Here is a 27,762-nt window from a genome sequence, read left to right on the forward strand (position 1 = left end):
TCTGCTGGTGTTGAGCCCCGGGGCAGGTGAATGGGGGTGTCAGGGCTGGCTCAGGTCTGCTCAGTGCCCACCTTCACCCCCAGATGGGCTGTGGGGGGGCTGGGGTCCCCCCAGCTCCGGGGGGCTGGGCTGTGCCATGCTGGATGCTTCCCGGAGCAATTCTCCCTGGAAAAGAGCAATCTCCCCCCTGGAATTGCATTTCCCCACTCCTCACCTGTCTGTGCCTGGATTGCTGCAGAGCCATCCCAGCCCCACACCCCACATCCCGCCAGGCTGGTGAGGCTGGGATTCCCTCTGCAGTGGGGCTGGATTGTGGGAATGCTTCCAAAGAGGCAAAGGGAGCAGGGGAAGGTTTAAGGAGCTGCGGGATGCAGACACAAGGGTGGTTCCGTGGGGAGAGGTGGGAAGTGCTGGCCTGGGATTTTGGGGCTGTCTGGGAAGAGCCATTGCTCAGCCTGGGCAGGAGATGTTGGAAAGATGCTCTGGAAACAGGAATTTTCTGTGCCATAAAGCCATGTGGGATCATCCCAGGGATGGAGACTGCAGGATGAGCCCTCAGGACAGCAGCCCCACTGTGGCCACCTTTGAAGAGATTTTTTCACACGTTTAGCTGGAATTTCCCGATTTCCAGTGGGAGCTCATTGCCTCCTGTCCTGTCCCTGGGATGCACTGGCAGGAGTTCAGCTCCCTCATCTTTTCTCCCCATCAGACATCTATTCCCAAGGATGTGACCCCCTTGAGCCCCTCCTCTCCGGGCTGAGCAGCTCTCCCAGCCCCTCCACACTTCCCAGGCGCTCCTGACCCCCAGGGAACCTCTGGGGTCTCATTCCAGTGGGTCCGTGTCTCTCCCACCCCTGTGGGAGCTCTGAGCAGAGGGGCAGCACCCCTGACCCACCCACCCCACCTTCCCCGAGGCAGGGCTGCTCAGATTTCCCTGTCACAAACCCACCTTGCCTTCTCCCACCCCCTCCTGCTTCTCCTGCCCGTGCTGAAGCTGCTTTCCAGGAGGATTTTCCATCATTTTTTACCCCACAGACTATGCCACGCGTGGGCAGCGGCCGCAGCCCGGGCCATGGTGGAGTCCAGTGAGGCTTTGGTGCTCCTGCTCTGCTGTCTGTGCCAAGGTAAGTGACAGTGACCCAGCTTGGCCACCGCACTGACCCCAGAGCAACGCCCTGGTCCTACAGGGAATTCAGAGCGGGAATTCCAAAACTACAGCTGGGGGTTTGGGGGGAGCATTGCAGGGAGGTCCCTGCAGCACCTTCTCCTTCCCGCTCCATCCTCGGAGCTGAGGCACATCCAGGCTCCTGGCAGCCCCCGTGCTGAGCCCCGGGATGTGCCCGTGCAGACGGAGCTGGAGCACAGCCGTGCCCTTTCCAGGAAGGCCAGATGGAGCTGATAGCGGCTGCGAGCCGGGGCTGCGCTCAGCCTCATCTGATAGCAAAGGGCAGCGCCTCCGCCGCCCTAATCTTGGGGATCAGAGCTCTGTGGAGCGCAGGTTATTTCCCTGCAGTCATTTGAACATTAGAGCAAAACCTGAAATCGGTGAAACTGGCGAAACCGAGCTGATCTGATCTGCTGGGATGAGTCACTGGGGGCTGGGGCGCTGCTGCAGGCAGGGGGTTTGAGCACAGGTTGGTGATCCAACCGAGCCACAGCCTGCTTTGGGCTGGAGGGAGCTCAGAGCTCATCCAGCCCTGGACAAGGACACCTTCCACTATGCCCGGGTGCTCCTGGCTTGGGACACTGCCAGGGATCCAGGGGCAGCCACAGCTTCTCTGGGAATTCTATTCCAGGGCCTCCCCACCCTCCCAGGAACAATTTCTCCCCAGCATCACTCGTGACCCTCTTTCCCCATCCCCCGGGCTGCAAGGTGGCTGGGGCGGGTGTGATCCCCTCTGCCACTGCTGCCGCTGCATCCCGGGGAGCCAAGCAGCTCCCTGCGGAGCAGCACAGCCCACGGGCACCCCTCGTCCCGCGGGACACCCCCGAGCCCTCCCGCTTCGGCTCAGGTGCCGCCAGCATGGAGTGCCGGGGCAGCGTGTGGGTGGATCCCGCGCCGGTGGTGCCGCTGGGCTCCGACATCTCCATCACCTGCCGCTCCGCCCTGGGCTGCGGCTCGGCCCGCCTCGTCATCCTGCTCAACTACAGCCACGCCGAGGGGGATCTGCAGCCACTGGGCGGCAGCGCCGTGCGGCTCCGGCTGCGCGATTTCCGGCTGCCCTTCGGCACCGTGACCTGCTTCTCCCGCTGCGCCCACAGCCGCACCGACCGCCTGGTGTGCGGCACGGAGGTGCGGGCAGGCTGTGAGTACCCCTCACCCGCTGCTGCCGAGCTTTGAGGAGTTGGGGTTCAGCTCCTCCCTGCCCTCACCCCGCCTCATCCCCCCGCAGACCCTCCGGATCCCCCCGGTAACCTGAGCTGCGCCATCGCCGAGGGCTCGGAGCGCCTGCGGTGCGCCTGGGATGCCGGGCGGGTCACCCAGCTGCCCACCCGGTACAGCCTCCACCTGCGCAGGTGAGACCCGCGGGGCTGGCAGGGCTCGGTGGCAGCGCCGGGTGACAGCAGTGCCCCGGTTACGCTTCCTCCAGCTCGCGGTTTGTCACCTCCTGCCCGAGAGCCGCGCGTCCCACCGCGGGCTGGGCTCTGCGGCACAGCACGGATTCCATCGAGCCCTGGCACATGGCAGCAGCAGTTTGCAGGTGCTTAGGCTCTCTCCGAGCTGAAGAGAGGGTGAACCTCACGCTGCCCAAACCCCAAACCCGAAACTCCAGCTCGAAGCTGAAGCAGAGGCGCTGGCTGCTGCAGGGTGTGCCACAGTCCCGTCCTGGGGTGCTCCCTGCCACCAAAATCCCCATGGCACCAGCCTGGCATGTCACAGCCCATCCCGGGATGTCCCCTGTCACTGAATCCCCGTGGCACCAGCCTGGCATGTCACAGCCCATCCCGGGATGTCCCCGGCCACTGAAGTCCCCATGGCACCAGCCTGGCAGGCTTTCAGTTAATCTGACTCCTTTCAAAGACAATAAATCCCGTCATATGGAGGTTTGTGAAGAGAAGGGATAAAGCTCCTGCCTAAATTTGCTTGGAATCAAACCGAACCATACAGCCAGAAAGGAAGGAGAAAGTTCCCTTCCCGCCGTGAAAATGCAACTCCCTGGCAGCAGTGTCAGAACAGAAGGGAATGACTGTCTGGTTTCCTTCAGGGGGGACAACTCTGCGTTTGGGGATGGCCATGGTCATGAGCTGGGACACCTCAGCGGCTGGGGTGGCTGTCCCAGTGTGTGTGGGGCTGGGATGGGCACTGACAGGGCTCTCTCTGCTTCCCAGGGTGATGGCAGAGGATGAGGAGGAAGAGGAGGAAAAGATCTTCCCTGCAGACTCCCCAGTGCTGCTGAGGGAGCTGCGTAACGAGAGCCGCTACTCTGCATGGGTGTTGGCCAGCAACGCGCTGGGCTCTGCCCGCTCGGCCCCTCGGCACCTCAGCCTGCAGGAGCTCGGTATGTCCTTCCGTCTGTCCGTCCGTCCGTCCGTCCATCCATCCATCCATCCCTCTGTCCACCCTTGAGCAGCACAGTGTGCTGGGGCTGTGCACAGCCACTCGCACTGTCCTGTGGTGTCACTCTGGGGACACTCCTGAGCACAAGGACAGCCCCCACCCCACCCCACCCATTCCCGTCTCTCCCCGCAGTGGTCCCCACTCCCCCCGAGGCCATCGGTGCCGAGACGACAGAGATGTCCCCTCCCTGCACCACCACCCGCTGGAGGAGCAGGACGCGGCTGCAGGATGTGCACTGCGAGGAGAGACACAGAGCCACTGGCACCCCAACATGGCATGTGAGGCCCCCGGGACCCCAAAACCTCCCCCATTGCACAACCCCCATTAACAAGTCCTGTCCCTGCTGGAGACCCCGTGGGCAATGGGGATATTTGGGGTCATTCAAAACTCACCCCTCTGCTCTGGGGCCAGTGGGGAATGTGCACCCCCAGCCACAGGCAGCCCCCTCTTTTGGGGTTGGACAGGACGTTAAAAATATTCCCAAACGTTTTCTGCCCTGCAAGGAGAAGGCACAAAGTGCTCTGGGATGCTCAGCCACACCCCAGACAAAACTACACTGGGGCAGCTCCACCTTTGGAAGCATCCCTGGAAATCCACAGGAGCCCCCAAAATCTCCATGGTGCTGGAATCCCAGAGTGACAGCAGGCTGGGAGCTCCAGCAGTGTGTCACCAGTGTGTCACCAGAGGGGACAGTGTGGCTCCTGCCCGCCCCTATCCGCGCACAGGAGGAGGGCAGTGACCTCCCCGTGCCGGGGTGCTGGTGGCACTGGGGACACCCTGGGTGCCACTGGGGACACCCTGGGTGCCACTCCCCCAGCGCCCTGCTTCCCCCGCAGGTGGAGCCGTGGGACAGCGCGGCTCAGGACGGTCCCCGCTGGCAGCACGAGCTGCAGAGTGACACGCAGTTCGTGTTCCAGGCCAGGTGTCGCCTCAGCACCGCCCAGAGCCCCTGGAGCGCCTGGAGCTCTCCCTTCCTCTACAGCACCCCCGAGGCAGGTAGGCTCGGCCTCGGTGACACCTGGGTGGCATTTGCCAGCCCTGGAGGGATTTAAAGTCCCTGCGGATGTGGCCCTTGGGGACACGGGGCAGTGGTGGCCTTGGCAGTGCTGGGGATGGTTGAGGCTCCGTGGGCTCAGGGTTTTTCCAGCCTGAGAGATTCCATGACCTTTAGCGGCTTGCTTGCTCCCCCGGGCGGAAAAACCGCATCAGCCGAGGTGTCGCGACAAATCCCTGTCACCCCGAGCCAGCTTCCCCCGTCCATCCCAGCTGCTGGCCCCGGGACGAGGCTGGACACTGCCAGCTCAGCCACCCCGGGGTGCCCGAGGATAGCTGCGGGAAAGCCGGGATGTGTCACCCCGAAAATCAGCAAAGCTGCCCTTTTCCATTTCCCCTCTCAGCCGCGGAGCCCCCGGCTAGGAGGGGCTCCTGGAATGGCTGCGGGTGGCTGGGAGCCCCGGTGTCCCCCCGGTGTCCCCCCGGTGTCGCAGCCGTGTCCCGCTCTCCCCCCGCAGCCCCCGCTGTCCCTCCCGCGGTGTGGCGCCGCCTGGGCCAGGCTTTCCCCAACGGCAGCCGCGAGGTGACGGTCTTGATCAAGGTAAGGCGCTCCGGGGCAGCCGCGGGGAATTTTCGGCTCTGCTGCTCCTCCCCGAGCAGCCGGAGGTGCCGCCCTGCCGAAAACCGAGGGGATGGCAGGAAAATGCCACCCCAGCTGCAAGCTGGATCTCTCCAACCTCGTAAAATGTCACCCAGCCGAGGGGACAAGTGTCCCGGTTGGGTGTCTCGGTGCCAAACCCCACCAATCCTGTCCGTGTCCCCCTCGGCAGCCGCTGGCAGCCCGGGATGCCCGCGGGAGGATCCTGGGCTATGCCGTGTCCGCCCTGAGCCCCGAGGGAACGGCAGCGCTGTGCAACACGTCCGGCACGGCGTGCACCGTGCTGGTGCCGCCGGCAGCTCACACCCTGCTCGTCACCGCGCACAACTCCAGAGGGGCTTCCAGCCCGGCCAGCATCGCCCTGAACTGGGGGGAGGCTCGGGGAGGTAAGGTGTCACCCCGCCAGCTGGAGGGACTGGGGTTTGTCAGGATTGCAGTGCTGGATTGTGAGAGGGGAAAGCCCTGGCAGAGCTCTGCCCACTCCATCCTCCAGACCAGCCCAGCAGCCCCTGGAGATGCTCCACAGCTGTGTATGGAATCCTGGAATGGTTTGGGACAGAAGGGACCTTACAGACCATCTTGTCTCACTGTGCCACTGCAGGGACACCTTCACTGTCCCAGGCTGCTCCAGCCTGGCCTTGGACATTCCAGGATCCAGGGGCAGCACAGCTTCTCTGGGAATTCCATCCCAGCCCTCCCCACCCTCCCAGGAACAATTCCTTCCCAAGATCCCATCCATCCCTGTCCTCTGGCAGTGGGAAGCCATTCCCTGTGTCCTGTCCCTCCATCCTTGTCCCCAGTCCTTCTCCAGCTCTCCTGGAGCCCCTTAAGCACTGGAATCTCATTTCTTCTCCTCCTAAGGCTGCAACAACCAACTTATTTTTAAGTTTGCACTGCCCATGTTAACAGGCAAAGCAAAGGGTGCAACTCCTCTGCTCCCTGCCCCCCAAAATTGCTCCTGCAGCCTCCGCCAGCCCCCAGAGCAATCTGGGTCCTTGCAAACTGAAAAGGAAGGGGGAAAAAAATCCTTTCTTAATCCTTTCAGGCTCCCTGTGCCCTGGGCTGTGGTTTCCCCACAACCACGCTTTCCTGATTCTGAAAAATGCCTTTTTGAGTGAGCAATAGGAGGGGAAAGTCCCATGCAGGCTGAGGACAGAGACATGACTAAAAAGAAACTGAAGAGAAATAAGGTGGAAAAAACTCTAATCTCTCACGTTTATCAGAACTGCTCACGTTTCTTGTAAGAAACGGCAGGTGAAGCATTTCAGGGACATGACAGAGCTGATGATGTGTTTTTTGGGATGCACGTGCAGCACAGAGCTGCACATCTGGCTGGACATGAGCACAGCTGGCCAGGAGGGCTGAGAGCAACTGGGCAGTGCCAGTCCCAGGGTGGGCAGTGCCTGTCCCCTGTGCTGGCATTGCTGGGGCACCTAGATAATTCTGTAAAATAGATATCAATAGATAAACATCGATTTTTATACTTATTTTTGGTATACCCACATTTTGGTTTACACACCCATATACAGCTGTCATATTCTATCATTTCTTGTTTATCCTTCAATTTTTAAACACTTCCAAGAAAGACACATTTATCATTTCTTGTTCACCCTTCAATTTTTAAACACTTCCAAGAAAGACACATTTATAATTTCTTGTTCACCCTTCAATTTTTAATCCCTTCCAAGAAAGACACATTTTTCCTGGGCTTGGCTGACTCTTCCCAGTCTCCAAAGCCGAGGTTGGGGTTTCTCCCTCTCCCCCTTTCTCCACAGAATTCCCAGCTCCAGAGGCCTTGGAGCTGAAGCCTGAGAACCAGAGCAGGGTGCTGGTTCGCTGGCAGCCTCCCCAGCACAGGGAGAAATCCCCGCTCTGGTTCATCCTGGAGTGGTTCTCCACCTCCCAGCACGGCCAGGAGGAGCAGTACTTTTGGGAAAAAATCCCACCGCAGGAAACACACACCTACATCCGAGGTGAGACATCCCAGGAATGCCTGTCCTTGGTGCAGCTCCTAGGGACATTATACATCCAAATTAGATTACAGGGGTGGCTTCATGGGAAATTGAGTCCCTGTCTGCTTGTTTTGGGGGTGTGAGGCTGTGAAGAATCCTTGGGGAAGAAGGAGGATGGAGGCAATTGGAGATTTGAGGGCAGTCAGAGGGATTTGGGTGAAAATCATGGGGAAAGGAGAGGATGGGGAGGGAAGGAAAACGAAGAAAAAGTGAGCTGGTGAGTCAGAAACACCACCAAACCCACCGAGGCCAATCCATCTGTTTTCACCCCTCCGTAACGACCCCCTGACCAAGCCCGGAGCCTTCAGAGCAGCTTAAATCCACATTTTGAGGGCAGCTCTGGTTTTTCCCAGCAGGGGCAGCGGCGGGAGCGGCTCGGAGCGCGGCGCTGTACGCGGTGTACCCCGAGGGGATCAGCCAGCCCAGCTCCAGCCCAGGTGAGCCTCGAGAAGCTGCTGCTCCTCCCCACAGCCTGCCCAGGTCTGGGGATTCCAGGTTTGGAAACAGGGTGAACCCTTCCCACCGAGCAGGGGAAAGCAGGATAGGGGGTGAAGTGAAAAAAAGGTGAAAAAATGAGGGTTTAATCTATCAGACCCTCTCTTTAATGTATTTATTTGCATTATTAATGTATTTGTGTCAAACCCTTCTCCAGCTGGTCTTTGCTCCCCTGCACAGACCTAACCCACCCAAAACCACATTTCCCTCCCCAGATGCACCAGGAGAATTTTTGTCCCTTTCTGTGACAGAAAGGTGAGGCTGCTGTTTGCCTTTTCACAACAAAACGGTGCAGATAAACCAAAATATAGAAAACAGCTTTTCCAGAGAGCAAGTGGCCAAGCCACAGCCTGCCCTTCCTCCCTTGGAGTGAGAACCATTGGAACAGTTTGGGTTGAAAAGGACATTTTCAATGGGATCAGGCAGCTTCAGTGCTGGAAATGGTTTTGGAGAGGAGCAGGAGGCAGCTGGCAAAGGAGCATCATCATCTCCATCCCTGGGGTGGCTCTGGGTGTCCTCGGGAGCTGGGAAGCTCCTTGAAGATAAAGGACATGATAAACCATGGAGTCAGAGCAGGGCTGCACAGAAATTATCACAAAATTCATTCCTATGGGGTTGAGGCACTTTGGGAAATCACAGAATCCCAGACTGGTTTGGGAGGGAGGGACCTTAAATCCCACCCAGTGCCACCCCTGCCATGGCAGAGACACCTTCCACTGTCCCAGACTGCTCCAGCCTGGCCTTGGACACTGCCAGGGATCCAGGGACAGCACAGCTTCTCTGGCACCCTGTGAAACAACCTGTGGGTGCTCATGAGAAATGGTGGAGCTCCCCAGGGGCACTAAATTGGTGTTTCAGGTGCTGAGGAGAGGGATGTGCAGGGAAGGTGTTTTGTACTTGGGGAGAGGTGTTGATCAATACCTCACTGAATTGGGTCTCTGGGAAATAAGGACATTGTGTAGAGCTGGAGTTATTAATTACTTCAGGCAGCTTTTCCCATCACACCATGATTTATTTTTCTAAAAAAAAAGTAAAACCAAGCCAGGGCTTCTGTCCATCCTCTAAACGAAGTTCCATTTCCCCATTTCTGTCACAGTTCCTCCAGAGGAGCCACTGCTGAGCAGCATCTACAGGGAGATCCCACAGGGTAAGGAGAGCAGCTCAGCCCGGGCTAGCCAAGCTTTCTCCTGGCCACGGGTGGGAGTTTAACCCAGGCAGCGCCTGGCAGGGGGAATTCAGAGCTCCCAGACACTTCGGGGAGGTCAGAGCCAAAAAAAGGACGTTTTCACTCTTTAATGACCCCCATGGAGGGAAGGCTGTGGTGTTTAATGGATGAGTAGCTTCCACATAATGCAAACCTGCAGTTTTGCTCTCTAACGAGGCTTCAAACACAATGCCCAGGACAAGTGGGAGGTGGCAAACCCAGGAAAATATAAACTCAGCCTGCCCAAGAGACTGATCCCATCTCCTGGTTTGAAGCAGGGGTTTGTTTGAGCATTTCCCACCCCTTGCTCTGGTGATGCCTGCCTTGCACACCCCCTGGTGAAGGTCACCTTGTGATCTCTCCCAGCACTGAAACCAAAAGCAAAACCAGCCCAAGCTGAGGATTTCACGTCAGCAGTTCTGGCAGGTGAGGTAGGAAATGGTGACTGCCTGAATCACTGAGCCCCAGGCATGACCTCTTCTCTCTCCATCCCTTTGCAGACGATGACATCAGAGTTTTTTTGGGACTGAGCCTCAGCCTGGTCGGATTATCAGTTCTTTCTGCAATTGTGATGTTTAAAAAATCAGTCAGGAAAAGGTATTCCTTTCTCCTCCACACGTTTTTTCTTATTTCCAAGTCATGCCTATTTTTACTCTGCATTTTTAGTATGTAGAAGAAATATAAGATTCCTTCTGGGATATTTTCAAATCAACTACAGAGTCCTTTTCACTGCAGCCTGAAGGCAAAGTCACACATTTATCAGATTGTTGCATGAAAGCACATTTTGTGCTCTAAAGTAAGGCAGAGACCAACAACAAAAAAAGTCAAATAAACATGGAATTGGTGAAATTAAAGAATGGGGGATGCAGAGTTTCCAAGCTCCCCTCAGAGGCTGGATGTACTTTGTGTGCCACTCCTGCCAGGACAGTGTCATCATGAGGAATATCTGAACAATCAAATGGATTCACATCTGGGGTTTGGTTTTTCCCTTTTGGTGAAGGGTTAAGGCCACCATGGTGTCCCTCTTGCCCAAGTGGCTGTTTGAAGAGTTCCCCCACGTGGAAAACAGCTCTGCAGTGAAGTCACTCCAGGTAAGGGCAGAGTTATCTCCTGGCTTTGCTTCGTTTCGGATTAAAGTTTGGGATCACACCGTCAGGGAATTGTTCAGATTGGAAAATCCCTCTGAGATCATGGAGTCCAATCATTCCCTCAGCACTGCCAAGGCTGCCACTGCCCCATGTCCCTAAGTGCCACATCCACAGGGATTTGACATCCCTCCAGGGGTGGGGGTTCACCCACACAGCCCTTTCTAGGAAGGAATTTTCCCTAAAATCCAACCTGAGCCTCCCCTGGCACCACTTGAAGCCATTTCCTTCCTGTTACTGGGGAGAAGGCAGCTTGCTCCAGAGCTAGGAGAAACAGGGATGGGAAGAGGGATAAGCTCTAAGGGACTGGGAAATGCTCAGGAAACCTTTCCCAGGCATTTCCAAGGTGTGTGGGAGGCTGGATGAGCTGAGGTCTTTAAACCTTAATTCCACATGTTCTGTATTCCGTGGCCACAGCTGACTGGAGCTGGAAGTGACCTTAAACTCCATCCCATTCCATCCCCACCATGGGCAGGGAATCTTCCCCTGGGCCAGGTTGCTCTGAGCTCCAGTGACAGCTCTCCTCTTTACAAAATTTGCCAGTTTGTTACCTCATCCATCATTTTTCCCCCAGGACAAGGATGATTTCCCCAGTAACACTCTCCAGCAGCCATTCCTGAGCTCCGGCGATCCCGGAATTCTGCAAATCGAGGAGATGCCGGCGCAGGAGGAGCAGCAGAGCCCGGCCAGCGGGAGGAAGCCCAGGCAGGAGGTGGCTCAGCCCCCGAGGACAGCAGTGCCACCCAGAGCCCCAGTCCCAGAGCAGCTCGGCGCCTACAAGCCGCAGCTCTCCGACGGGAACGCTCTGGGATACGTCGCCGCGGGAATTCACCCGACCCAGCCGCCGGCGACCCCAGAACCTGAGATGGCAACCTTCTTTGGGGACTACACCAGCCCTGGGCCCCAGCTGTGGGAGCAGGAGGGAGCAGCGCCCCAGGTGTGCCTGCTGGAGAAGATCAACCTCATCCTCAACACCAGCCAGGCGTTGCCAGCCTGGCCAGGACTCGGATCCTTCCCGGAGAACCGCTGGGAGCAGAGACCGCCCAGCGATGTCCCCGAGCAGATGTTGGTCCCCGAGGAGCTGCTCTCCTGCCTGAGGTCCACCAACAGGGAGCCTGTGGATGTAAAGCCCCACAAAGCGTGGGAAGGCTGTTTTGAGGGAAATTGGGATTGTGGATAAAAGCCTGGAGCAGCGACCGAGGCAGTGTCAGCACTGGGATTGCCAACGGCAGAACTGGAGAGAAACTCCACTTTGGAATTTTGTACTCTTACTCCACGGAATTCTTGCAGCTGCCAGGAAAGCCCAGGCCAGTAAATCCCAATTTTAACCTTACCTCACACTGGTGGAAGCAAAATATCCCATAAAACTTGGATTCCTGGAATGCCAAGCAGGTGATCCTGGCAGGATACAGTATCTTCAATTATTGCTCCACACCATTCTCCTGTAAATGTTTGGAGTATTTAACTCCTGAATTTTTGGATCATTTCATTCCTGAATGTTTGGATCGTTTAATTTCTGAATGTTTGGAGCATTTAATTCCTGAATTTTTGCATCATTCAATTCCTGAATGCTTGAAGTACTTCATTCCTGGAGCTGATTACAGTTAAAATGGGTTTTAAAAAAATCCCTCAGACTTCCTGGCAGAGGTGTGGAAAATATTTTCGGGTTGCTCCTGGTGCACCAAGGAGGATTTATGCATCACACAGGGGTACCCAGAACATGGAATATTTTCTGTATTTCATTTTCCTCCCATTCTCAGTAAAAACCCATTCAGCTAGAACAAGCCTCCATCGCCTGCCAGGCTGATTTCAAATCCCTCTAAATTGGTCACTGGCCAAATCCTTGCCTCTGGGGAAGGGATTTATCATCTCACAGCACTTTGTCACCCCTCAGCCTCGCTGTGGGAAGGGCAGTGTGGCACAGAAAAATGGGATTTATCAGCCATGTGACCAGGAATTTGGATCTTCCGACATCCAGAAGGTGAAACACAGGAATCTCCTTCCTTCAGCAACCATGAACTCATTCACAGGTTTTCCTGGAAGTTACAAAACGTTCCCAAATCATTTTTATTTCCAATTTCCCCTTGGCACTGTGAGCATTTCTCTATCAGCTGTTGCACAAATGGATCAATTTAATTGTTTATCCTGAATACTCCCAAACCATCATAGTTTGTGCTGTGCTTGTTTCCTTCTGCACCCCCAGAAAAAAGCTGATCATTCCAGAGGAGCAGAAACCTGCTGAAGAGGGAGGAAATCAAGGGATTGTTGTTCCAAAGCAGCAAACAGACACAGAAATGTGAGTGCAGCTCGGAAGGGAGTCTGAAATTAGTGAGTTCTGCCTGTGCAGGAAGGAAACGGTACAAGAACAGCCGCAGACCTTCGGCAGCCCCAGGCTGAGGTGGGGACAGCTTTTTTTTTCAATGTCCACATCCTGAGCCTTGCGCTGCCTCTGTCACCTGAGCTGCCAAACCTCGAGGGCGGAAAAGCTCATCTGGGCAGGAAACAGGGCTGGCTTTGCCCTTCAGGGAGTTCTGGGGTGGATTTCCAGCCCCAGAGGGATCCCTGCACGGAAATGTGCAACACGAAGAGCATAGCTGCTCCCAGCCCATCCGACCTGGCCTTGAGCACTGCCAAGGGCTGTGGCATCCCAAAAATCAGATCACAAAGTCACTCTCAATCCATTTATTTTAACGTCTCGAGGTTCCCTCCCTGCCTCAGATATCACACACTCCCTAATTCTCGATATCAGGGGTTTCTATGCCTTATCTTAACCTTGGTTTCACTGATGGCAGACAGATCCAGTGCCAGCGATTCCCACAGGTTGTTCACCAGCTCAGGGATGAATTCCATGATTTTCACAACTCACAGAGACTCACCATGGTGCTGTTTCATCAGCACCACAAAACCTCACTAAAAAAAGGTCTTTTTGTACAAAGGAAGAAGGGAACAAATTAAAAATAAATAAGAGATGGGGTGCAGACAGTTCAAAGCTGCAGGGGATTTGGAGAACTCAGAGCCATCCCTCCTGCTCTGAGCTCCACCCGTCAGAGGCTGTGCCTGCTGGGTGTGTCAGGTGTGAGCTCGAGGTGCAAGGAGCTCCCACCACCACCACCGATCAGCCAGGGACACCTCCCTTGCTTCAAACAGCAGGCTCGGAAATCACTGAAACCAACACAAGAATAAAGAAATGATAAATAAACCTTACACATAATAAATTATGCATTCAGTGTGATTCTGAATTGCAATTTTAAACCCTTCATGGCACTGCTCTGGCCCTGTTCCCATGCAGGAGGACGTGGAATTCCTTCTGGGTTGAGGCTGGCAGCACAGAGAGCTGGCTTTGGGCTCAGCTTAGTCACCAACCGACAGCCTGACCTTTGCTTCTTGCAGAGCCCAGGTGGTACCAACTCCTGCAGCTGCTAAAGCCTCAGGAATCGAAAGCCAAAAGCACCCTGAACGGTTTGATGAGTGCAGCAGGACCAGGAGATCATAGAAACACCCTCTGAGTAATCCTGGGCTGCAGGGTTTTACTCTGTGTTTGCACTCACAGCCTACCCCGAGCTGGAAGCTCTGCAAGGCCTGGGGTGTCAGTAAATTGTGGGAGAGGTGGTGGCAGATAAAGCTGCTGCAGAGGCTAAAATTGGGTGACAGACTCGAAGGTGTCACAGAGCTCAGTAACACCCCTAGACCTTCGGGGATTTCTGAGAGAACCGACTGAAGATCGAAGCCCAGATTGTGACCAGGGCTGGTGCAAAGCTGCAAAGAGGTGCCTGGGTCAGCAAAACCCTTCTGGAAACGTGGCAGGGCCAAACCAGCAGCAGCTGGGACAGCCTCGCAGCAAATCTGGGAATAATCACTGAAAATGAGGGGATTTGGGGGAGTCTCTCCCAGCCCTGAGCTTCCCTGAGGCTGGGTTTGGGGAGAGGATGAGGAGTCCTGCATGGGGCTGAGCTCGGCGGCAGAAACTGAAACCAGGCTGGCGTTTCAGAGCAGAGGCTGTGGTTTGGGTCTCGTCAGGCTCCCAGTCCGTGTCAGCTCCCAAATGTCAGCTTCCCAGGGCAAATCCCTCGAGAAAGACACTGGGAAAGCCATGGGAGCAGCGCTGGGGTTAAAGAGCAGAGCTGAGCTCATAAAACAATTTGTTTTTTGGATAAAAAACAAACCCCAAAGGTGATCTAAGGGGGGAGATTTTGTGATTGCTACTCACCAAGCCTTGCCTGAGCAGAGAGGAATCGTTCTTGCCACAAGAATATTAGAAAAAGCCACAGTTTGAACCTCTAAAGGATACAGATGTCGACGTATTTTGTGCATCATCCGATTTCCTCGAGCAGCACTGCTGGACCCAAACCCTCCCTGTGGATCCTTCCTTGGCTCGGACAGAAGTTCAGAAGGAAGCAGAACAATTGTGTTTTCCACGCTGAGTGACTCATTTCATCTTGCTGGGGGAAGGCAGACTCAGTGAGAGTCGCTGGCACAGGCTGGGGATGGAAAACCAGCAGGCACCCTGCAGGGAGGGATTGCTCACTCTGCTGCTGCTGCTGCTGGGGTTCAGCACTGCTGGGCCACACATCCACGGCTCAGCTGCCAAGGAGGCTGAGATGAAGAAGAAAGTCAACCAGAAGAAAGTTATGGAGCTGCTGGAGAGATTCCAGAGGAACCCATGGAGCTGCTGAAGGGCTGGAGCCAGGCTGGGAGAGCTGGGAATGTTCACCTGGAGAGGAGAAGATCCAGGGAGAGCTCAGAGCTCCTGCCAGGGCCTAAAGGAGCTCCAGGAGAGCTGGAGAGGGACTGGGGACAAGGGATGGAAGGACAGGACAGAATGGTTTCCCACTGCCAGAGGGCAGGGATGGATGGGATATTGGGAAGGAATTGTTCCTGGGAGGGTGGGGAGGGCTGGGATGGAATTCCCAGGGAAGCTGTGGCTGCCCCTGGATCCCTGGCAGTGTCCAAGGCCAGGCTGGACATTGGGTTTGGAGCAGCCTGGGACAGTGGAAGGTGTCCCTGCCATGGCAGGGGTGGATGGGATGAGCTTTCAGGTCATTTCCATCCCAAACCATTCCGGAATCCAGCATTCTGTGACTCCCCATCCCCTCCTGTCCTCACTCCTACGGCTGAGGCTCTCCAGCTCCCCGAGCTCCCGGAGGTGACACCAGAGCCACCAGCAGCCCCTGGCAGTGTCCCCACCCCGCACCCTGGTGTCCCCACAGCCACCCCGAGCCCGACAGGGTGCCGCCGGGGCTTTCCCAGCGCCTCGCTGCCACCCGCGGGGGACAACCGGCGACTCGGGACTCCGCTGGGCACCGCGGCGGGCACGGGCAGCTGGCACAGCGTGCTGAGCTCCGCTGGCACCGGACAGCCTGCTCGGGCTCTGCTCCTGCAGCCCGGGGGGTCAGGAGGGAGCTGATTGCAGAAACATCGCCTTTTCCTCCTGGTTTGTCGCTGCCGAGGGGTTTCTCCTTTTTTTCTGGAGTCTTGTGGTCAGAAGAAGTCGATGGAGGAGGAATTGTAGGAAAAAGCGGAGTTTGGGGCTTAGAATTGAGGAAAGGGGGAAAGGAAAAGAAAAAAGAAAAGAAAAAAGAAAAAAAAAAAGAAAAAAAAGAAAAAAAAAGAAAAAATAAAAGAGAAGAGAAGAGAAAAAAAAGAAAAGAAAAGAAGAAAAGGAATAAGAAAAGGAAGAGGTGAGGAGGAAAAAAGAAGGAAAAAGGATAAGAAAAGGAAGAAGGGAAAGGGAAAAGGACAAATAAAAATAAAAAGGAAAGAGAAAAATAATTTTAAAAGAGAAGGAAAAGGAAAAAGACAAAGACAAAGACAAATGCAAAAGAAGAAAAGAGAAAGGGGAAAAAAGAAAAAAGGAAAATGATGAAAGATAAAATATAAAGGGAAGGAGAAGAGCAGCAAAGAAAATCGGGGCAAAAAAGCCAAACATTTTTTAAAGGGAAAAGAAAGGAAATAAGAAAAAAATAGAAGAAAGAAGAAAAAAAAAAAGGAAGCAAGAGTGTTTTACAGAGGGTGATGAGCTGGTGATTTCCTGCTGTCTGTCACCACGACACAGAGCTCTGGTCACCTGAGCCACCAGCTCAGCATGGTCCCTGTGAAATGCCCTGGGTGAGGCAAACAGCCCCATTCCTGTGATGGCAGCGGAGCCAGGAGTGAACATTCCCGGGAAATCAGCGCAGGCAGGAGAGGTGTGCATGGAGGAGGATTCGGCAGGAGAGGTGGGATTGGATTCTGCAGAGCTCCGGGTGGTTTCCTGGTTTTGATCCATCCCAATCCTGCTGTGGTGGAGTGGAGCTGTGCTGGGAAGGACTCTGGAAAAGGGGAAGAGCCACGGGAACTGATGAAGGCAGAGGGGAGACAAGAGGTAAAAAGAAGCTGTTGATATTGGGAATTTCGGGGGGTACCAGCTGCCGGGGCTAATTAACGGCAATTAATTAACGGCAGCTCCGGAAAGGAGCCCGAGTGATGCTCCAGGCTTTGGGAGGGAGGAGAAGCAGTTGGAGACTCAAAGGCAAAATTTGAGACCCTTGAGGATGCAAATTTTCGTGTCCCCTCGTTTGAACAGCTGTTGAAATAGCTGTGCTGAGGTGTCGGAGGCAGAAAAAGCTGATCGTAATCAGTCAGGAAAATCGAGTTTATGCCATTGATTAATTGCTAAATGCCATTGAAAAGAGAAGGAACAATAATAGCAAAATACTTATTTGTTAGAAGCTCTGTGAAGTGTGGCAGTGGGTTGTGGGAGAGCTGAAAAAAGGAGAGAAAGCAAAAATCACCTTACAGAGAAGGTAAAATAAGAGCAGATGTATATCTGGACAAGCACCTTGTTCCAGGCAAGGGAAGCTGGGGTTTTCGTCTCTTTTCTCTTTTCTTTTCTCTTCTCTTTTCTCTTTTCTTTTCTCTTTTCTTTTCTCTTTTCTCTTTTCTCTTTTCTCTTTTCTCTTTTCTCTTTTCTCTTTTCTCTTTTCTCTTTTCTCTTTTCTCTTTTCTCTTTTTTCTTTTCTCTCTTCTCTTCTCTTTTCTCTCTTCTCTTTTCTCTCTTCTCTTTTCTCTCTTCTCTTTTCTCTCTTCTCTTCTCTTCTCTTCTCTTCTCTTCTCTTCTCTTCTCTTCTCTTCTCTTCTCTTCTCTTCTTTTCTCTCTTCTCTTCTCTTCTCTTCTCTTCTCTTCTCTTCTCTTCTCTTCTCTTCTCTTCTCTTCTCTTCTCTTCTCTTCTTTTCTCTTTTCTCTTTTTCTCTTTTTCTCTTTTTCTCTTTTTCTCTTTTCTTTTCTCTTTCTCTCCAAGGCTGTGGGGTGACCTGGGTGCCACCATCGTCACAGAGCCTGAGAGGGAATGCAGAGAGCAGGAAAGATTCCCTAAAAACGCAGCCAGTGTCAGTAATCAGCTCTGTGTAAGATTTGGGCACAAACAGTGTTTTCGGTGGGTGGAATGACTGAGATGTTCCTCTTTCCATCGCTCACCAGCCTGTTGTTCCTGTGAGTTCCTGGAACCCCCAGAGGAGCTGTTCTAGGAGAATTGGGGTTGAAAGCCAGCTCTGGAGCTGTGGTGCTTCTCAGCTGCTTTCCTTCCCGAGCTCGGGGGCTGCAGTGACAGCCAGAGTCCCTGTGGCACAGCCAGGGGGCACAGAGTGGCCCTGGGACTCTCCAAATTTTGGAGATGAGGCACGAGCAGGCACAGCCTGGCACCTCACAGACACCTCCAGACTCCCTGCACCTCCTGCCACAGGACAATCAATGCCCTCTGTATTTCTGTACCCAGTTTCCCTCATTGCTGTGGAATATGGGTTTTTCCCTGTTATGTTTTTCCCTGTTATATTTATTTTTCCCTGTTATATTTATTTTTCCCTGTTATATTTATTTTTCCCTGTTATATTTATTTTTCCCTGTTATATTTATTATTTTTCCCTGTTATTTTTCCCCTTTATTTCCCCTATATCTCAGCTCTGAGCTGGAGGTTGTTCCTCAGCAGTTCCTCATCCTTTACTCCAATCACACTCTACAAGGTCACATCTTCAGCACTTCCCCAGCTGCACCTCTGACTAAATGACCCCAAGTGAGGCTGTTTTTTGCCCCTTTCCGGGGTGTTTTGGGCAGCTGTGCTGCCAGCAGCAGGCTGTTCACACAGCAGGTTATTGGAAGGCAGAGCATTTCCCTGAAGAGCCCCGGAGCTGTGATTGCTCATCCTGGCACTAGCGAATCACCTCCAGGAGGCACTGGGCGAGAAGTTTCGGGTGAGCTGAGCCACTGCTGCAAGGCTGAGCAGCACAGCCTCTGGCTTTCAATAAAACACGGGGATGGTCATTAGAAATACCTCAGGAAATGAGCATTTGAGATTATCTGAAGTGGTAAAGTAGCAAAGTAATAAAACGCAGATTTGTATATAAAATCCCCGATTTTTAGGAGCTGATAACCAGAAATCGTTTCTCTCCAGGGACCAAAATGCCATTTGCATGGATGGTGCCCTCAGCGATTTTGTTGGTGCTGCACTTCACAGCAGGTGAGAAAGAGGTGTTTCCTCCTACAGAGCGATTAATGAAGCACTCAGCCTAATTAGGGTGGGATTTTCCCAGCTTCCCCTCCCAGTGCCACTGGAGAGCAAAGAGTTGCTGACAAATTCTGCAGGGAGTTATTTGGTGGAGCTGCTGGGTGTGTGAGAAAACCACCCCACAGAGTGTCCGCTGGCATTTTTAAATCCCCAATAAAAGCAGTTTTTACCTGGGGCTGTGCTGTTTTTGGGGATTGGGAGAGATCCCGTGGCTGTTGATCCCAAACTGGGCACATCCAGGAATTTCTCCACATCCAGGGACACTCCTCCTGGAGCACAGCATGTCCTGGAGGGAAGCTCTGGATGCCTGTTGGAGTTCGTTTTCCCATTTTCTCGCAGAATCCTGCAGGAAGGGGGCGGTGAGCGCCAGCAGAGCTGCCCGCGGCGCTGCGGGAGTGTGCGACAAGGGGAACATGACAGCCAGCACCGCCTGTGCCATCCGGCGTGGCACCAACGTCACCCTGTCCTGCCAGCTGGGCGCCGCCAGCTGCTGGGCAGCGATTTTCCTCAACAACTCGGAGCAGATCCGAAGCTGGGGTGGCTCTGTCAGCAAAACCTTCCTGGTCACCACCTACGGCAAGCACACCTTCAGCTGCAAAGCCATCTGTGACAAGACAAAACTGGTGTGTGGCGTCGATATCCGCTGTGGAAGTAAGGAAAGTTAGTTCTTGGTTAGTCCTGGTTTTTAAAGCTTCCCTGTGGCACCTCTGAGCCACCTGGGGGACACTGGCAGGGGTGGCTTTGTGCAGGACAGGGGGAGGCTGGGAGGGACTTTTCCTGTTGGAAATATTCCTGTCTGGAATTGTTATTCCAGCTCTGTTGTTCCTCAGGGGAGAGAGGTTCAGTAAACCTGCCAGCTCGGGGCAAAGAGCATCCTCCCTGCCAAACATCTCCTGAAGTGTCTCCACCACCTTTAGGGAAGGAGCACTGCAGGCCAGGCTGGGTGGAGCTCTGAGCAGCCTGGCCTGGTTGAAGATGTTGGACTGAAAAACCTTTAAAAGTCCAGCTCAGACCAGGCTGTGGTTGCAAAACTGACAGGAATTTGTGTTTCAGACCCTCCAGATGAGCCCAGGAACGTGTCCTGCATCCAGCAGGGGACAGGGGGACATCCCACCTGCACCTGGGACAGAGGAAGGCTCACCTACCTCCCCACCACCTATGGAATAGAGTAAGCAATGAGGATTTTATTACAGGTCCTGTAAACGGAATTAACACCTAATTTCACCCTGGAGGGGATTTCTGACCATGCCCTGCTGCAGGGAGCTCCCTCAGGGTCCAGCAGACCAAAAGGGTGTCCCAAGCCATCCCTCCGGATAGGGAATTGTCCCCACCCACCCAAAATTCACCTTTCTTGCTCCACAAAAATGTAACCAAACCTTTCCTTCACTCCAGGCTCTCCAATGGCACCGATGCCTTTTGCTTCCCAGAGGAAAATCCCAGTCAGGGGTTTGGCTCTCAGGCCCTGAGCAAGCTGGATTTTGACTCCAATTACACCGTGGTGGTTTCTGCCTCCAATGAATTAGGAAATGCCTCTTCCCAGCCACTCACCTTCACGTTAATGGACATAGGTAAAGATCCACTGCCCACCTCTCAGTCAGCCCCAGCCCTCTGGGAAAATCTGAAAACATTCTGGGCACTTTAAACCTCTTGGAAAAATCATCCATCCAGCCTACAGCAGTAATCCCATTTTCCACCTAACCCCCCATATTCTGTGCTCTCCCTAAGCTGTTTCTTTCTGTTTGCTGCCAGTGAAGCCACATCCTCCCAGCTTTTCAGTGGAATTTGATAATTCTTCTGCCACCAGCTGCACCTTGTTGTGGCACCATGAAGCACAAGCCCAGCACTGCAGGCTGAGATATCGACCCCTCAGCAGGCTCTCCTGGAGCTCGGTAATCCTCCTGGGGGAGAGGGAGTTAGGGACCTGCTGGGGAGGAGAAGCTCCAGGGAGAGCTCAGAGCTCCTGCCAGGGCCTGAAGGAGCTCCAGGAGAGCTGCAGAGGGACTGGGGACAAGGGATGGAGGGACAGGACACAGGGAATGGCTTCCCACTGCCAGAGGGCAGGGATGGATGGGAGATTGGGAAGGAATTTCTGCCTGGGATGGAATTCCCAGAGAAGCTGTGGCTGCCCCTGGATCCCTGGCAGTGTCCAAGGCCAGGCTGGAGCAGCCTGGGACGGTGGAGGTGTCCCTGCCATGGCACTGGATGGGCTTTAAGCTCTCTCCCAACCCAAACCATTCCATCATTTCATTACTTTAAGTGGCAAAAGAAACATTTTGCTGGGTGCTGAGCAAATCCCTCAAACAGAGATTCCATTATTGGCATATAATCAATGAGGGATTCTTCAGGTGAAGCACTGAAAGCCTGATGATTCCTCACATCATTCCTTGACTTACTAAAGCTGCCTCAGATCAGAGATTTCCTCCTGTTTTTAAAGCTGTGTCTGGCTGGGCTTCACCTGGGCATTTCTAACCCAACTTCCCACTGCCTACAACTCCTTTTCCCTTTCTCCTCGTGTTTTTTATCCCCACTGAAGGTGGAAATCCTCAGCAGGGAGACATATCACCTGCAGGGGCTGGAGCCTGACACAGCCTACGAGTTCCAGGCGAGCTGCAAGCTCCTCCCGCGGCGAGGGCTGTGGAGCGACTGGAGCAGCAGGCAGAGCACAACTCCAGCCGCAGGTAAGGCAATCTGCCCCAAAACTGCTCTGCAGCCCGCGGGAAACTCCAGCTGCTGAGGCCAAACTGAGCTGGGTGGTTTGGTGGAGAATCTAGAGCCAGACCCGGAGCCAAGAGAGAAGTTTCTGTGGGAGAAAATTGCTTTTTTTAACGAACGGGAGGTGAAGCTGTTGGTGTTCCTCGTGAAACAGGAATTTCCAGAGCTGGCTGAGAACAGCTGGAGGAGCTGGAAGGAGATGTAATTTAAGGTCTCATCCAACCCTCCTCACTCTGTGATTCTCTGATCTCCTGGCTGCCGTTTTTTGTGAATTACTGGGAGGTTGGTGCAGTTCTCACTCAGCCCATCTCCCTCTGCCGCAGCAGCACTTTCTGTAAGGAGCATTGATTGACGAGGGAGGTGTGAACTTTTCCTTGCCTCCCCCACCTTCCTCTCGGCACTTTTCTGCCCTTTCTCGTCGCACCCTGAGTTTGTGGTCATCACCCCCAGAGCCAGCCAGGGGGAGGATGAGAAGGTTTTTAGCTGATCAGGGAGCATTTTCTGCCCTCACACCAGGGGAGGCTGCAGATGAGAAGCTCTGAGTGCATCATCACCACTCTGTCAGAGCAACTCTAGTTCTCCACGAGTTGTCTCACTGCAAACCCCAAAATTGCACCTTTCCAACGAGAAATTCCTTTTTTTCCTGCATCTTTTAGTGCAAACTGCTGAAATCCTGCCTTGCCCATGTGGTTGATGAGCTTCCAAAGCCAGGCTGGAGGGCAGCAGATGCAATCCCACCTTCTGATTTCTCTGCTTGGAGCTCTCGAAGGGATGTGATGAGTTTGTGCTGCTCAGGGACCTTGAGGGGCCAAGCTCTGTCACCTCCTGTCACCTCAGCTTTCCTGACACATTTATCTCTGGATTTTTGGGGGCAAATCCACCAGCCGGAGCTTCCCCTGAATATAAAGCTCCCAAATTATTTTGGGAGGTTTATTCGAAGCATCAGGAGTTTCCAGTGGGAATTGTGGAAGGAGCTGGGTTTTAAGCCACCCCAGACATAGGTTTGTTTGAAACATCAGGAGTTTCCAGTGGGAATTGTGGAAGGATTTTGGGTTTTAAGCCACCCCAGACAAGCTGTTAAAGGCATTTATTGCCTAGAGCCAGACAGGGAAATCCTGCAGATCCCACCAACCCCAAGGACCTTCACAAGCCTCCAATTGATGCAAATTCAGGAGCTAAAGCAGTGCCTTTGATGTGTGGCTTTCCCTGGGATTACCGAGGGCAGGATGAAGGCAGCAGCAGATCCAAACCCCTCCTTGGATTTATGGCTCATTCTTCCGATTATTCCCATCCTAAACACAGCCAAACAACACCCAACGTGGGCTATCACCTCCTGCAGCCTTGCAGGGGCATTTTAAAGCTTAAATCATGAATTTTCTCAGGGGTTTTACCTACTTTTTAAAGCTGAAATCTCAATTTTCTCAGGGGTTTTACCTACTTTTTAAAGGTTAAATCTGAATTTTCTCAGGGGTTTTACCTCCTTTTCCTGCCCTCGCCTTGTTTGTTGGCTGCAAACCCCAGCCATTCCCACTGCTGCCCTTTTCCTTCCCCTCCAGTGCCAACTGGGATTTTGGATGTTTGGTATCGCCAGCAGGATGTGGATTCTGAGCACCAAAACCTCTCCCTGTTTTGGAAGGTGAGTTCAGCAAAACCCCAGCAGGGGCAGCAGCTTTCCTGCCCTCCCAGGGAACAATTCCTTCCCCAAATGGAAGGAATTGGAAGGAATTGCAATCCCACATTGTAATTTTTCTGCTCAGAGCTCACAAAAGGATGTGATGAGTTTGTGCTGCTCAGGGACCTTGAGGAGCCAAGCTCTGCCACCTCCTGTCACCTCAGCTTTCCTGACCCATTTATCTCTGGATTTTTGGGGGCAAATCCACCAGCCAGAGGATGGAAAGCATGGGATCATCTGTCCCTGTGTCCTGTCCCTCCATCCCTTTGTCCAAAGCTCCTCTCCAGCTTTCCCAGCTGACAGCATTTTTGGGGTCTGGAGGGCAGAGTTGGGGGCCAAAACCCCACACAGAATTTGGGTTAAACCCCTCCAGAGTTGGGTAAAAAATTCACTGTTTTTCCCCCCACACCAGCAAGAGCCCCAGTGGGAGTGAAAGCAGAAATTCTCATGAGATTCTGTGACCCCAGAGGTTGTGGCTTTAACTCGAAGACCTTTATCTTGCAGCACTTTCTTTATCAGAAGTGACTTCCTGCAGCATCATTCATAAAACAGGGTAATAAACTGCATTTGGGGTTTTCACAGCAGCTTCAAAGCCAAAGGCTGAGCCTCAGCACAACATCCTGTGAGAAATGTGCTCTTACTACCAGCCAAACGCCAAAAAATGCCAAAAAAAAAAAGGGTTTAAAATTTAATTTCAGCAGGTTTTCATAGTGGTTCCAGCTCTGTCTGTGTCCTGAGGCACTGCCAAAGCACCAGGAACGCTGCAAACATTTTGGTTGGTGCCTCAGGCTTTGTTTTGTTATGACAAAAATCAGCCAAACTGAAGAATTCATGTCACAGAAACATCAGGAAACTGAAACTGGGAGTACAAGTGCAGAGGGGAGCAAAACCCAGGGTGTGGTGTCACCCAGACCTCAGAGATGTGTGTTCTGAGTGCTTCCAGTTCAATAATTCCTTATCGTGGCTTGAAGTAAAATCCAAGTTTTCCCTCCAAATCAAAACTTGCTCAATTTGACAAATCCAGCTGTGTTGTTAATAATCTTTTTTTTCCCCACCTGGTGAGAAGTGTGGTTTGAATCTATCTGCAGGGCAGGAAGTGTTTCACTGTCCCCAGCTGGGCTGCTGCTGGAAAAATCAGCACCTCACAGAGAAGGAGCTTCATTAAACTGGAATTAAATGGGGAAAATAGATCATGGAGTGGTTTGGGTTGGGAAGGACCTTAAAGCCAATTCAGTGCCACCCCTGCCATGGCAGGGACACCTCCCACTGTCCCAGGGTGTTCCAATTGTCCAGCCTGGCCTTGGACTCTGTCAGGGATCCAGGGACAGCCACAGCTTCTCTAGGAATTCCATCCCAGCCCCTACCAGGGAACAATTCCTTCCCAATATCTCATCTGAATCTCTCCACTTCCACCCTAAAGCCATTCCCTGTGTCCTGTCCCTCCATCCCTGTCCCCAGTCCCTCTCCAGCTTTCCCACCCCTTTGTCAAACACACTGACAGCTGCTCTTTCCCCCACAGGCTCTGAGCAGGTCGGAGGCAGGAGGGACAATCCTGGGGTACACAGTGACCTGGGCAGGCCTGCAGCACGGGGAGCTCCCAGAACAATCCCACCACACCACCCAGACCAGCTTCTGCAGGGTCACCCCCAGGGTGAGCCACAGGGTCACTGTCACTGCCCGCAACTCCCGGGGCAGCTCCCCCCCTGCTGCCGTCCTGACCCGCCTGGGCAGCCAGGGTAAGCTTCTGCTGCTCTGGATGGCTTGCAGTAACTCCAGGGCTCTGCTGTGTGCCACAGACCTGCAGCTGTTTGGTCCCACAGCGTTCTGCTCATCCAGGGCTATCCCAGTGGGATTTGGGGATCTGCAGATCTGATTTTCCCTGTGGTGTTATCCAGCTGAGCACCCCCAGTTCTGAACACCCCAGAGGGGCTCCAGCCCTTGGGACATCCCCATTCCTCCTCTGGAATCACCCCAGCAGCCCCACAGCCTGTTTTGTGGCTCCATCTCCAGGGTGTTGGGATCTCCTGGGGTTTGGGGTGGCACAGCCAAGCACTTCTGTGGGTGTTCCAGGACAGAAGACAACAATGTGACTTTTCCTACCAGCACAACCCTCACCCTTCCACGATCACCTTTTCTTTACTTACAGTTCATTTTCATCCTTCCCATGGTGCCAGAGTGGGTGAGACCCAGTAAAACCCAACCATCAAACTTTATTTTTTTAACTTCAGGCTGCGATAGCTTTGTGCTGACGGTGGTTTTTGTTCTCCCCTGCCAGATCTGCCCCCTCCCCAGCGAGTCTCTGCCGTGGCCCTGGGCAACAGCAGCATCCTGGTGAGCTGGAGCCCCCCTGCTGGAGCTGCTGTGCCCCTCGGGGGGTACGTGGTGGAGTGGGCAGAGTCCCCGAGGGACCCCCAGCTGCAGCCCCAGCGCTCCTGGGTGAAGCTGTCACCTTCCCACCTGAGCACGGTGATAGCAGGTAGGTGCCACCCTGGGCTGGGCTGTGAGGAGTGCAACAGCTTGGTTGGAAAGTATTTTAGGCAACAAATCAGGTCTGAATTTGGCCTCCAAGGCTAGGTTGGAGCAGCCTGGGGTAGGGGAATGTATCCCTGGGGCTGGAGGGGCTTTAAGGTCTCTCCCAACCCAAATCTGGGATTCTGTATTTCTATATTTCTCTAATTTTTACTAAAATCACTTCCAGGGATCCAGGGCCAGCCACAGCTTCTCTGGGAATTCTGTCCCAGCCTCTCTCCACCCTCCCAGCCAGAAATTCCTTCCCCATATCCCATCCATCCCTGCCCTCCAGCAATGGGAAACCATTAATTTTCAGATTAAAGCCTACTAAGACTCTGCTGAGATGTGTTGATCAGAGAAAATTTCTTCCCCTTCTGTATGAAAGATCTACCAACAATCACAAGACTAATCTCAGATTTAAGCTGCTGATGCAATATTTCTGCCCTGACTGCAAATGCTTTAACCATCAACTCCCCAATTTTAATTTCTCTCTCCAGAGCACATCAGAGATCATTTCTGCTATCAGATCCACGTGTCTGCACTTTATCAGGACAGAGCTGGACAGGCAGCATCCGTCAGGGGAAACTCCACAGCCCAAGGTAAAGCACAGCAATGCTCTCCCAGGTGCTTTTAAGGCACCTGAAGCTCAGCTCTAAAGCCAGCCCTGTGTCCTGCAGCCCCAGCGGTTGGACCCCAGATGTTCACAGCCCCCTGGGCCAGTGGTGTCCTGGTTTCCTGGCAGGAGATCCCAGCTGCCCAGCAGAGGGGCTGCATCACTGCCTACCACATCTACCTGCAGAGGAGGGACGGGCAGGGCCAGCCCCAGCTCTATGGTGAGTGCCTGGGGCTGGAAATGCTTCTCCTGCTGCCTTTTCGTCGCTGAAGGTCTCCTGTGGGGTCATTCTGAGTTGCTTTCAGTGTGGAACTATCAGGTTTCTCCCTGCTGCTTCCTTTCCCTCCTCCTCTTATTTTTTTTTCCTCCTCTTCTTATTCCTCTTTTATATTTTTCTTCTTTCTCTTCCTCCTCCTCATATTCCTGTTCTTCTTCCTTCTCCTCTACTTTTTTTCCTCTTATTCTTCTTCCTATTCCTCCTCTAGTTCTTCTTCCTCCTCTTCCTTTTTCTCTTATTCTTCTTCATATTCTGTTTCTTTATTCCTCCTCCTCTTCTTCCTTCTCTACTTCTCTTTCTTCCTCCTCTTCTTCTCTTTCTTCCTCTCACTCCTTTTTCCTCTTATTCTTCTTCCTCTTTTCCTCTTATTCCTCCTCTTCTTCCTCTTCTCCTCCTCTCCTTCTTCCTCTCCTCCTCTTTTTCCTTTTATTCTTCTTCCTCTTTTCCCCTTATTCCTCCTCCTCTTCTTCCTCTTCTCCTTTTCTCCTCTTCCTCCTCCTCCTTTTCTTCTCTCCTTCCTCTCCCTCCTCCTCCCCTTCCCAGCTTTATTCAGAGCCCCATTCCAGCTGACCACAGTAAAATCCCGTGCCAGGCTCTCCATTTCCATCCCGCTTTTCCCTCCAGCCGTTCCTGCCGGGAAAGCTCCTCACTCCCTGTACATCGCTGACCTGGAGCCCGGGGAGCACCACGACCTTTGGATGACAGCGGTGACAGCAGCCGGGGAGGGACCTCGGGGCAACAGCGCCAGCGTCTGCCTGGAAAGTAAGGAACCCTCGCCAGGGCGGTCCTTGCCCTTGGATTTCCCTTCTCCACAGCTTGGGAATGCCTTTCCTGCTCCTCTTGAGTTCCTGGAGCTCTGCAGGCATTCTGAAGGTCGCTTGGTGTTCTTCAGTTGCTGAAGGTTTGTAGTTTCAGCTGGTCTGAAGATGTGGTGTCTCTGCCGCTAAGCTCCCAGTTCTGTGCTGAGATGTTTCCTCGGAGCTGAAGGGTGATTTATTCAAGGAGCACAGAAAGATTTGGGGTTTTTTCCATCTTTTTGGTGGAGCTGAATGGTGGCTGCTCTGCATTTCAGGTGCCAGGGGCTGGGTGACTCTGGTGCTCATCTGCAGCTTCTTCATCCTCTCAGCCTGCGTTTGCTCTGTGCCTCCAGCGAGGAAAGTGTGAGTGGATCCCTCTGGTGTGTCCCAAGAAAACTGGGATGGTTAGAAGGGATTAAATCTCAGACTGGTGTGGGTTGGAAGGGACCTTAAATCCCATCCAGTGGCACCCCTGCCAGGCAGGGACACCTTCCACTGTCCCAGGCTGCTCCAAGCCCCATCCAGCCTGGCCTTGGACATTTCAGGGATCCAGGGGCAGCCACAGCTTCTCTGTGTA

General features: G+C 53.6%; 2 protein-coding genes across 3 annotated transcripts; both read left to right on the plus strand.

The window, feature by feature from the left end:
* Positions 1-767: 767 nt before the first annotated feature.
* Positions 768-12,422, plus strand: LOC146420664 (interleukin-12 receptor subunit beta-2-like). The gene is given in 15 exon segments (XM_085048039.1): positions 768-1,124; positions 2,013-2,306; positions 2,394-2,517; positions 3,331-3,500; positions 3,692-3,837; positions 4,396-4,555; positions 5,071-5,153; positions 5,383-5,596; positions 6,986-7,183; positions 7,579-7,770; positions 8,814-8,864; positions 9,422-9,518; positions 9,922-10,012; positions 10,641-11,193; positions 11,196-12,422. Coding segments are annotated over 15 exon segments (2,454 nt in total). The 5' UTR covers positions 768-1,072; the 3' UTR covers positions 11,225-12,422.
* A 3,395-nt stretch (positions 12,423-15,817) lies between these two features.
* On the plus strand, positions 15,818-27,695 carry LOC146420665 (interleukin-12 receptor subunit beta-2-like). Of its 2 annotated transcripts, XM_085048041.1 has the most exons (14): positions 15,819-16,427; positions 18,490-18,555; positions 18,943-19,254; positions 19,657-19,771; positions 19,996-20,171; positions 20,353-20,492; positions 21,137-21,281; positions 22,872-22,951; positions 24,507-24,723; positions 25,263-25,463; positions 25,996-26,097; positions 26,176-26,331; positions 27,013-27,150; positions 27,461-27,695. In XM_085048041.1, exons 2-14 carry the CDS (start codon positions 18,498-18,500, stop codon positions 27,550-27,552), a joined length of 1,932 nt encoding a protein of 643 aa, XP_084904167.1. In that variant the 5' UTR covers positions 15,819-16,427; positions 18,490-18,497; the 3' UTR covers positions 27,553-27,695. The 2 variants fall into 2 exon arrangements, with proteins under 2 accessions (XP_084904166.1, XP_084904167.1); XM_085048040.1 differs by lacking the exon at positions 27,461-27,695 and having other exon boundaries at positions 15,818-16,427; positions 27,013-27,437.
* Positions 27,696-27,762: the final 67 nt, after the last annotated feature.

Source organism: Lichenostomus cassidix, unplaced genomic scaffold (assembly GCF_008360975.1).
Source record: "Lichenostomus cassidix isolate B80296 unplaced genomic scaffold, HeHo_3.0 HiC_scaffold_781, whole genome shotgun sequence".
Taxonomy (NCBI): Eukaryota; Metazoa; Chordata; class Aves; order Passeriformes; family Meliphagidae; genus Lichenostomus; species Lichenostomus cassidix.

What these genes read in the sequence shown, in the direction of transcription:
- LOC146420665 (XM_085048040.1), top strand. Translation starts at nt 18,498, where the DNA reads ATGCCATTTGCATGGATGGTGCCCTCAGCGATTTTGTTGGTGCTGCAC. An exon ending in CGTCGATATCCGCTGTGGAA is followed by an intron (nt 19,255 to 19,656) that starts GTAAGGAAAGTT and finishes TTTGTGTTTCAG; the next exon opens with ACCCTCCAGATGAGCCCAGG. An exon ending in CCTGAGCACGGTGATAGCAG is followed by an intron (nt 25,464 to 25,995) that starts GTAGGTGCCACC and finishes TTCTCTCTCCAG; the next exon opens with AGCACATCAGAGATCATTTC.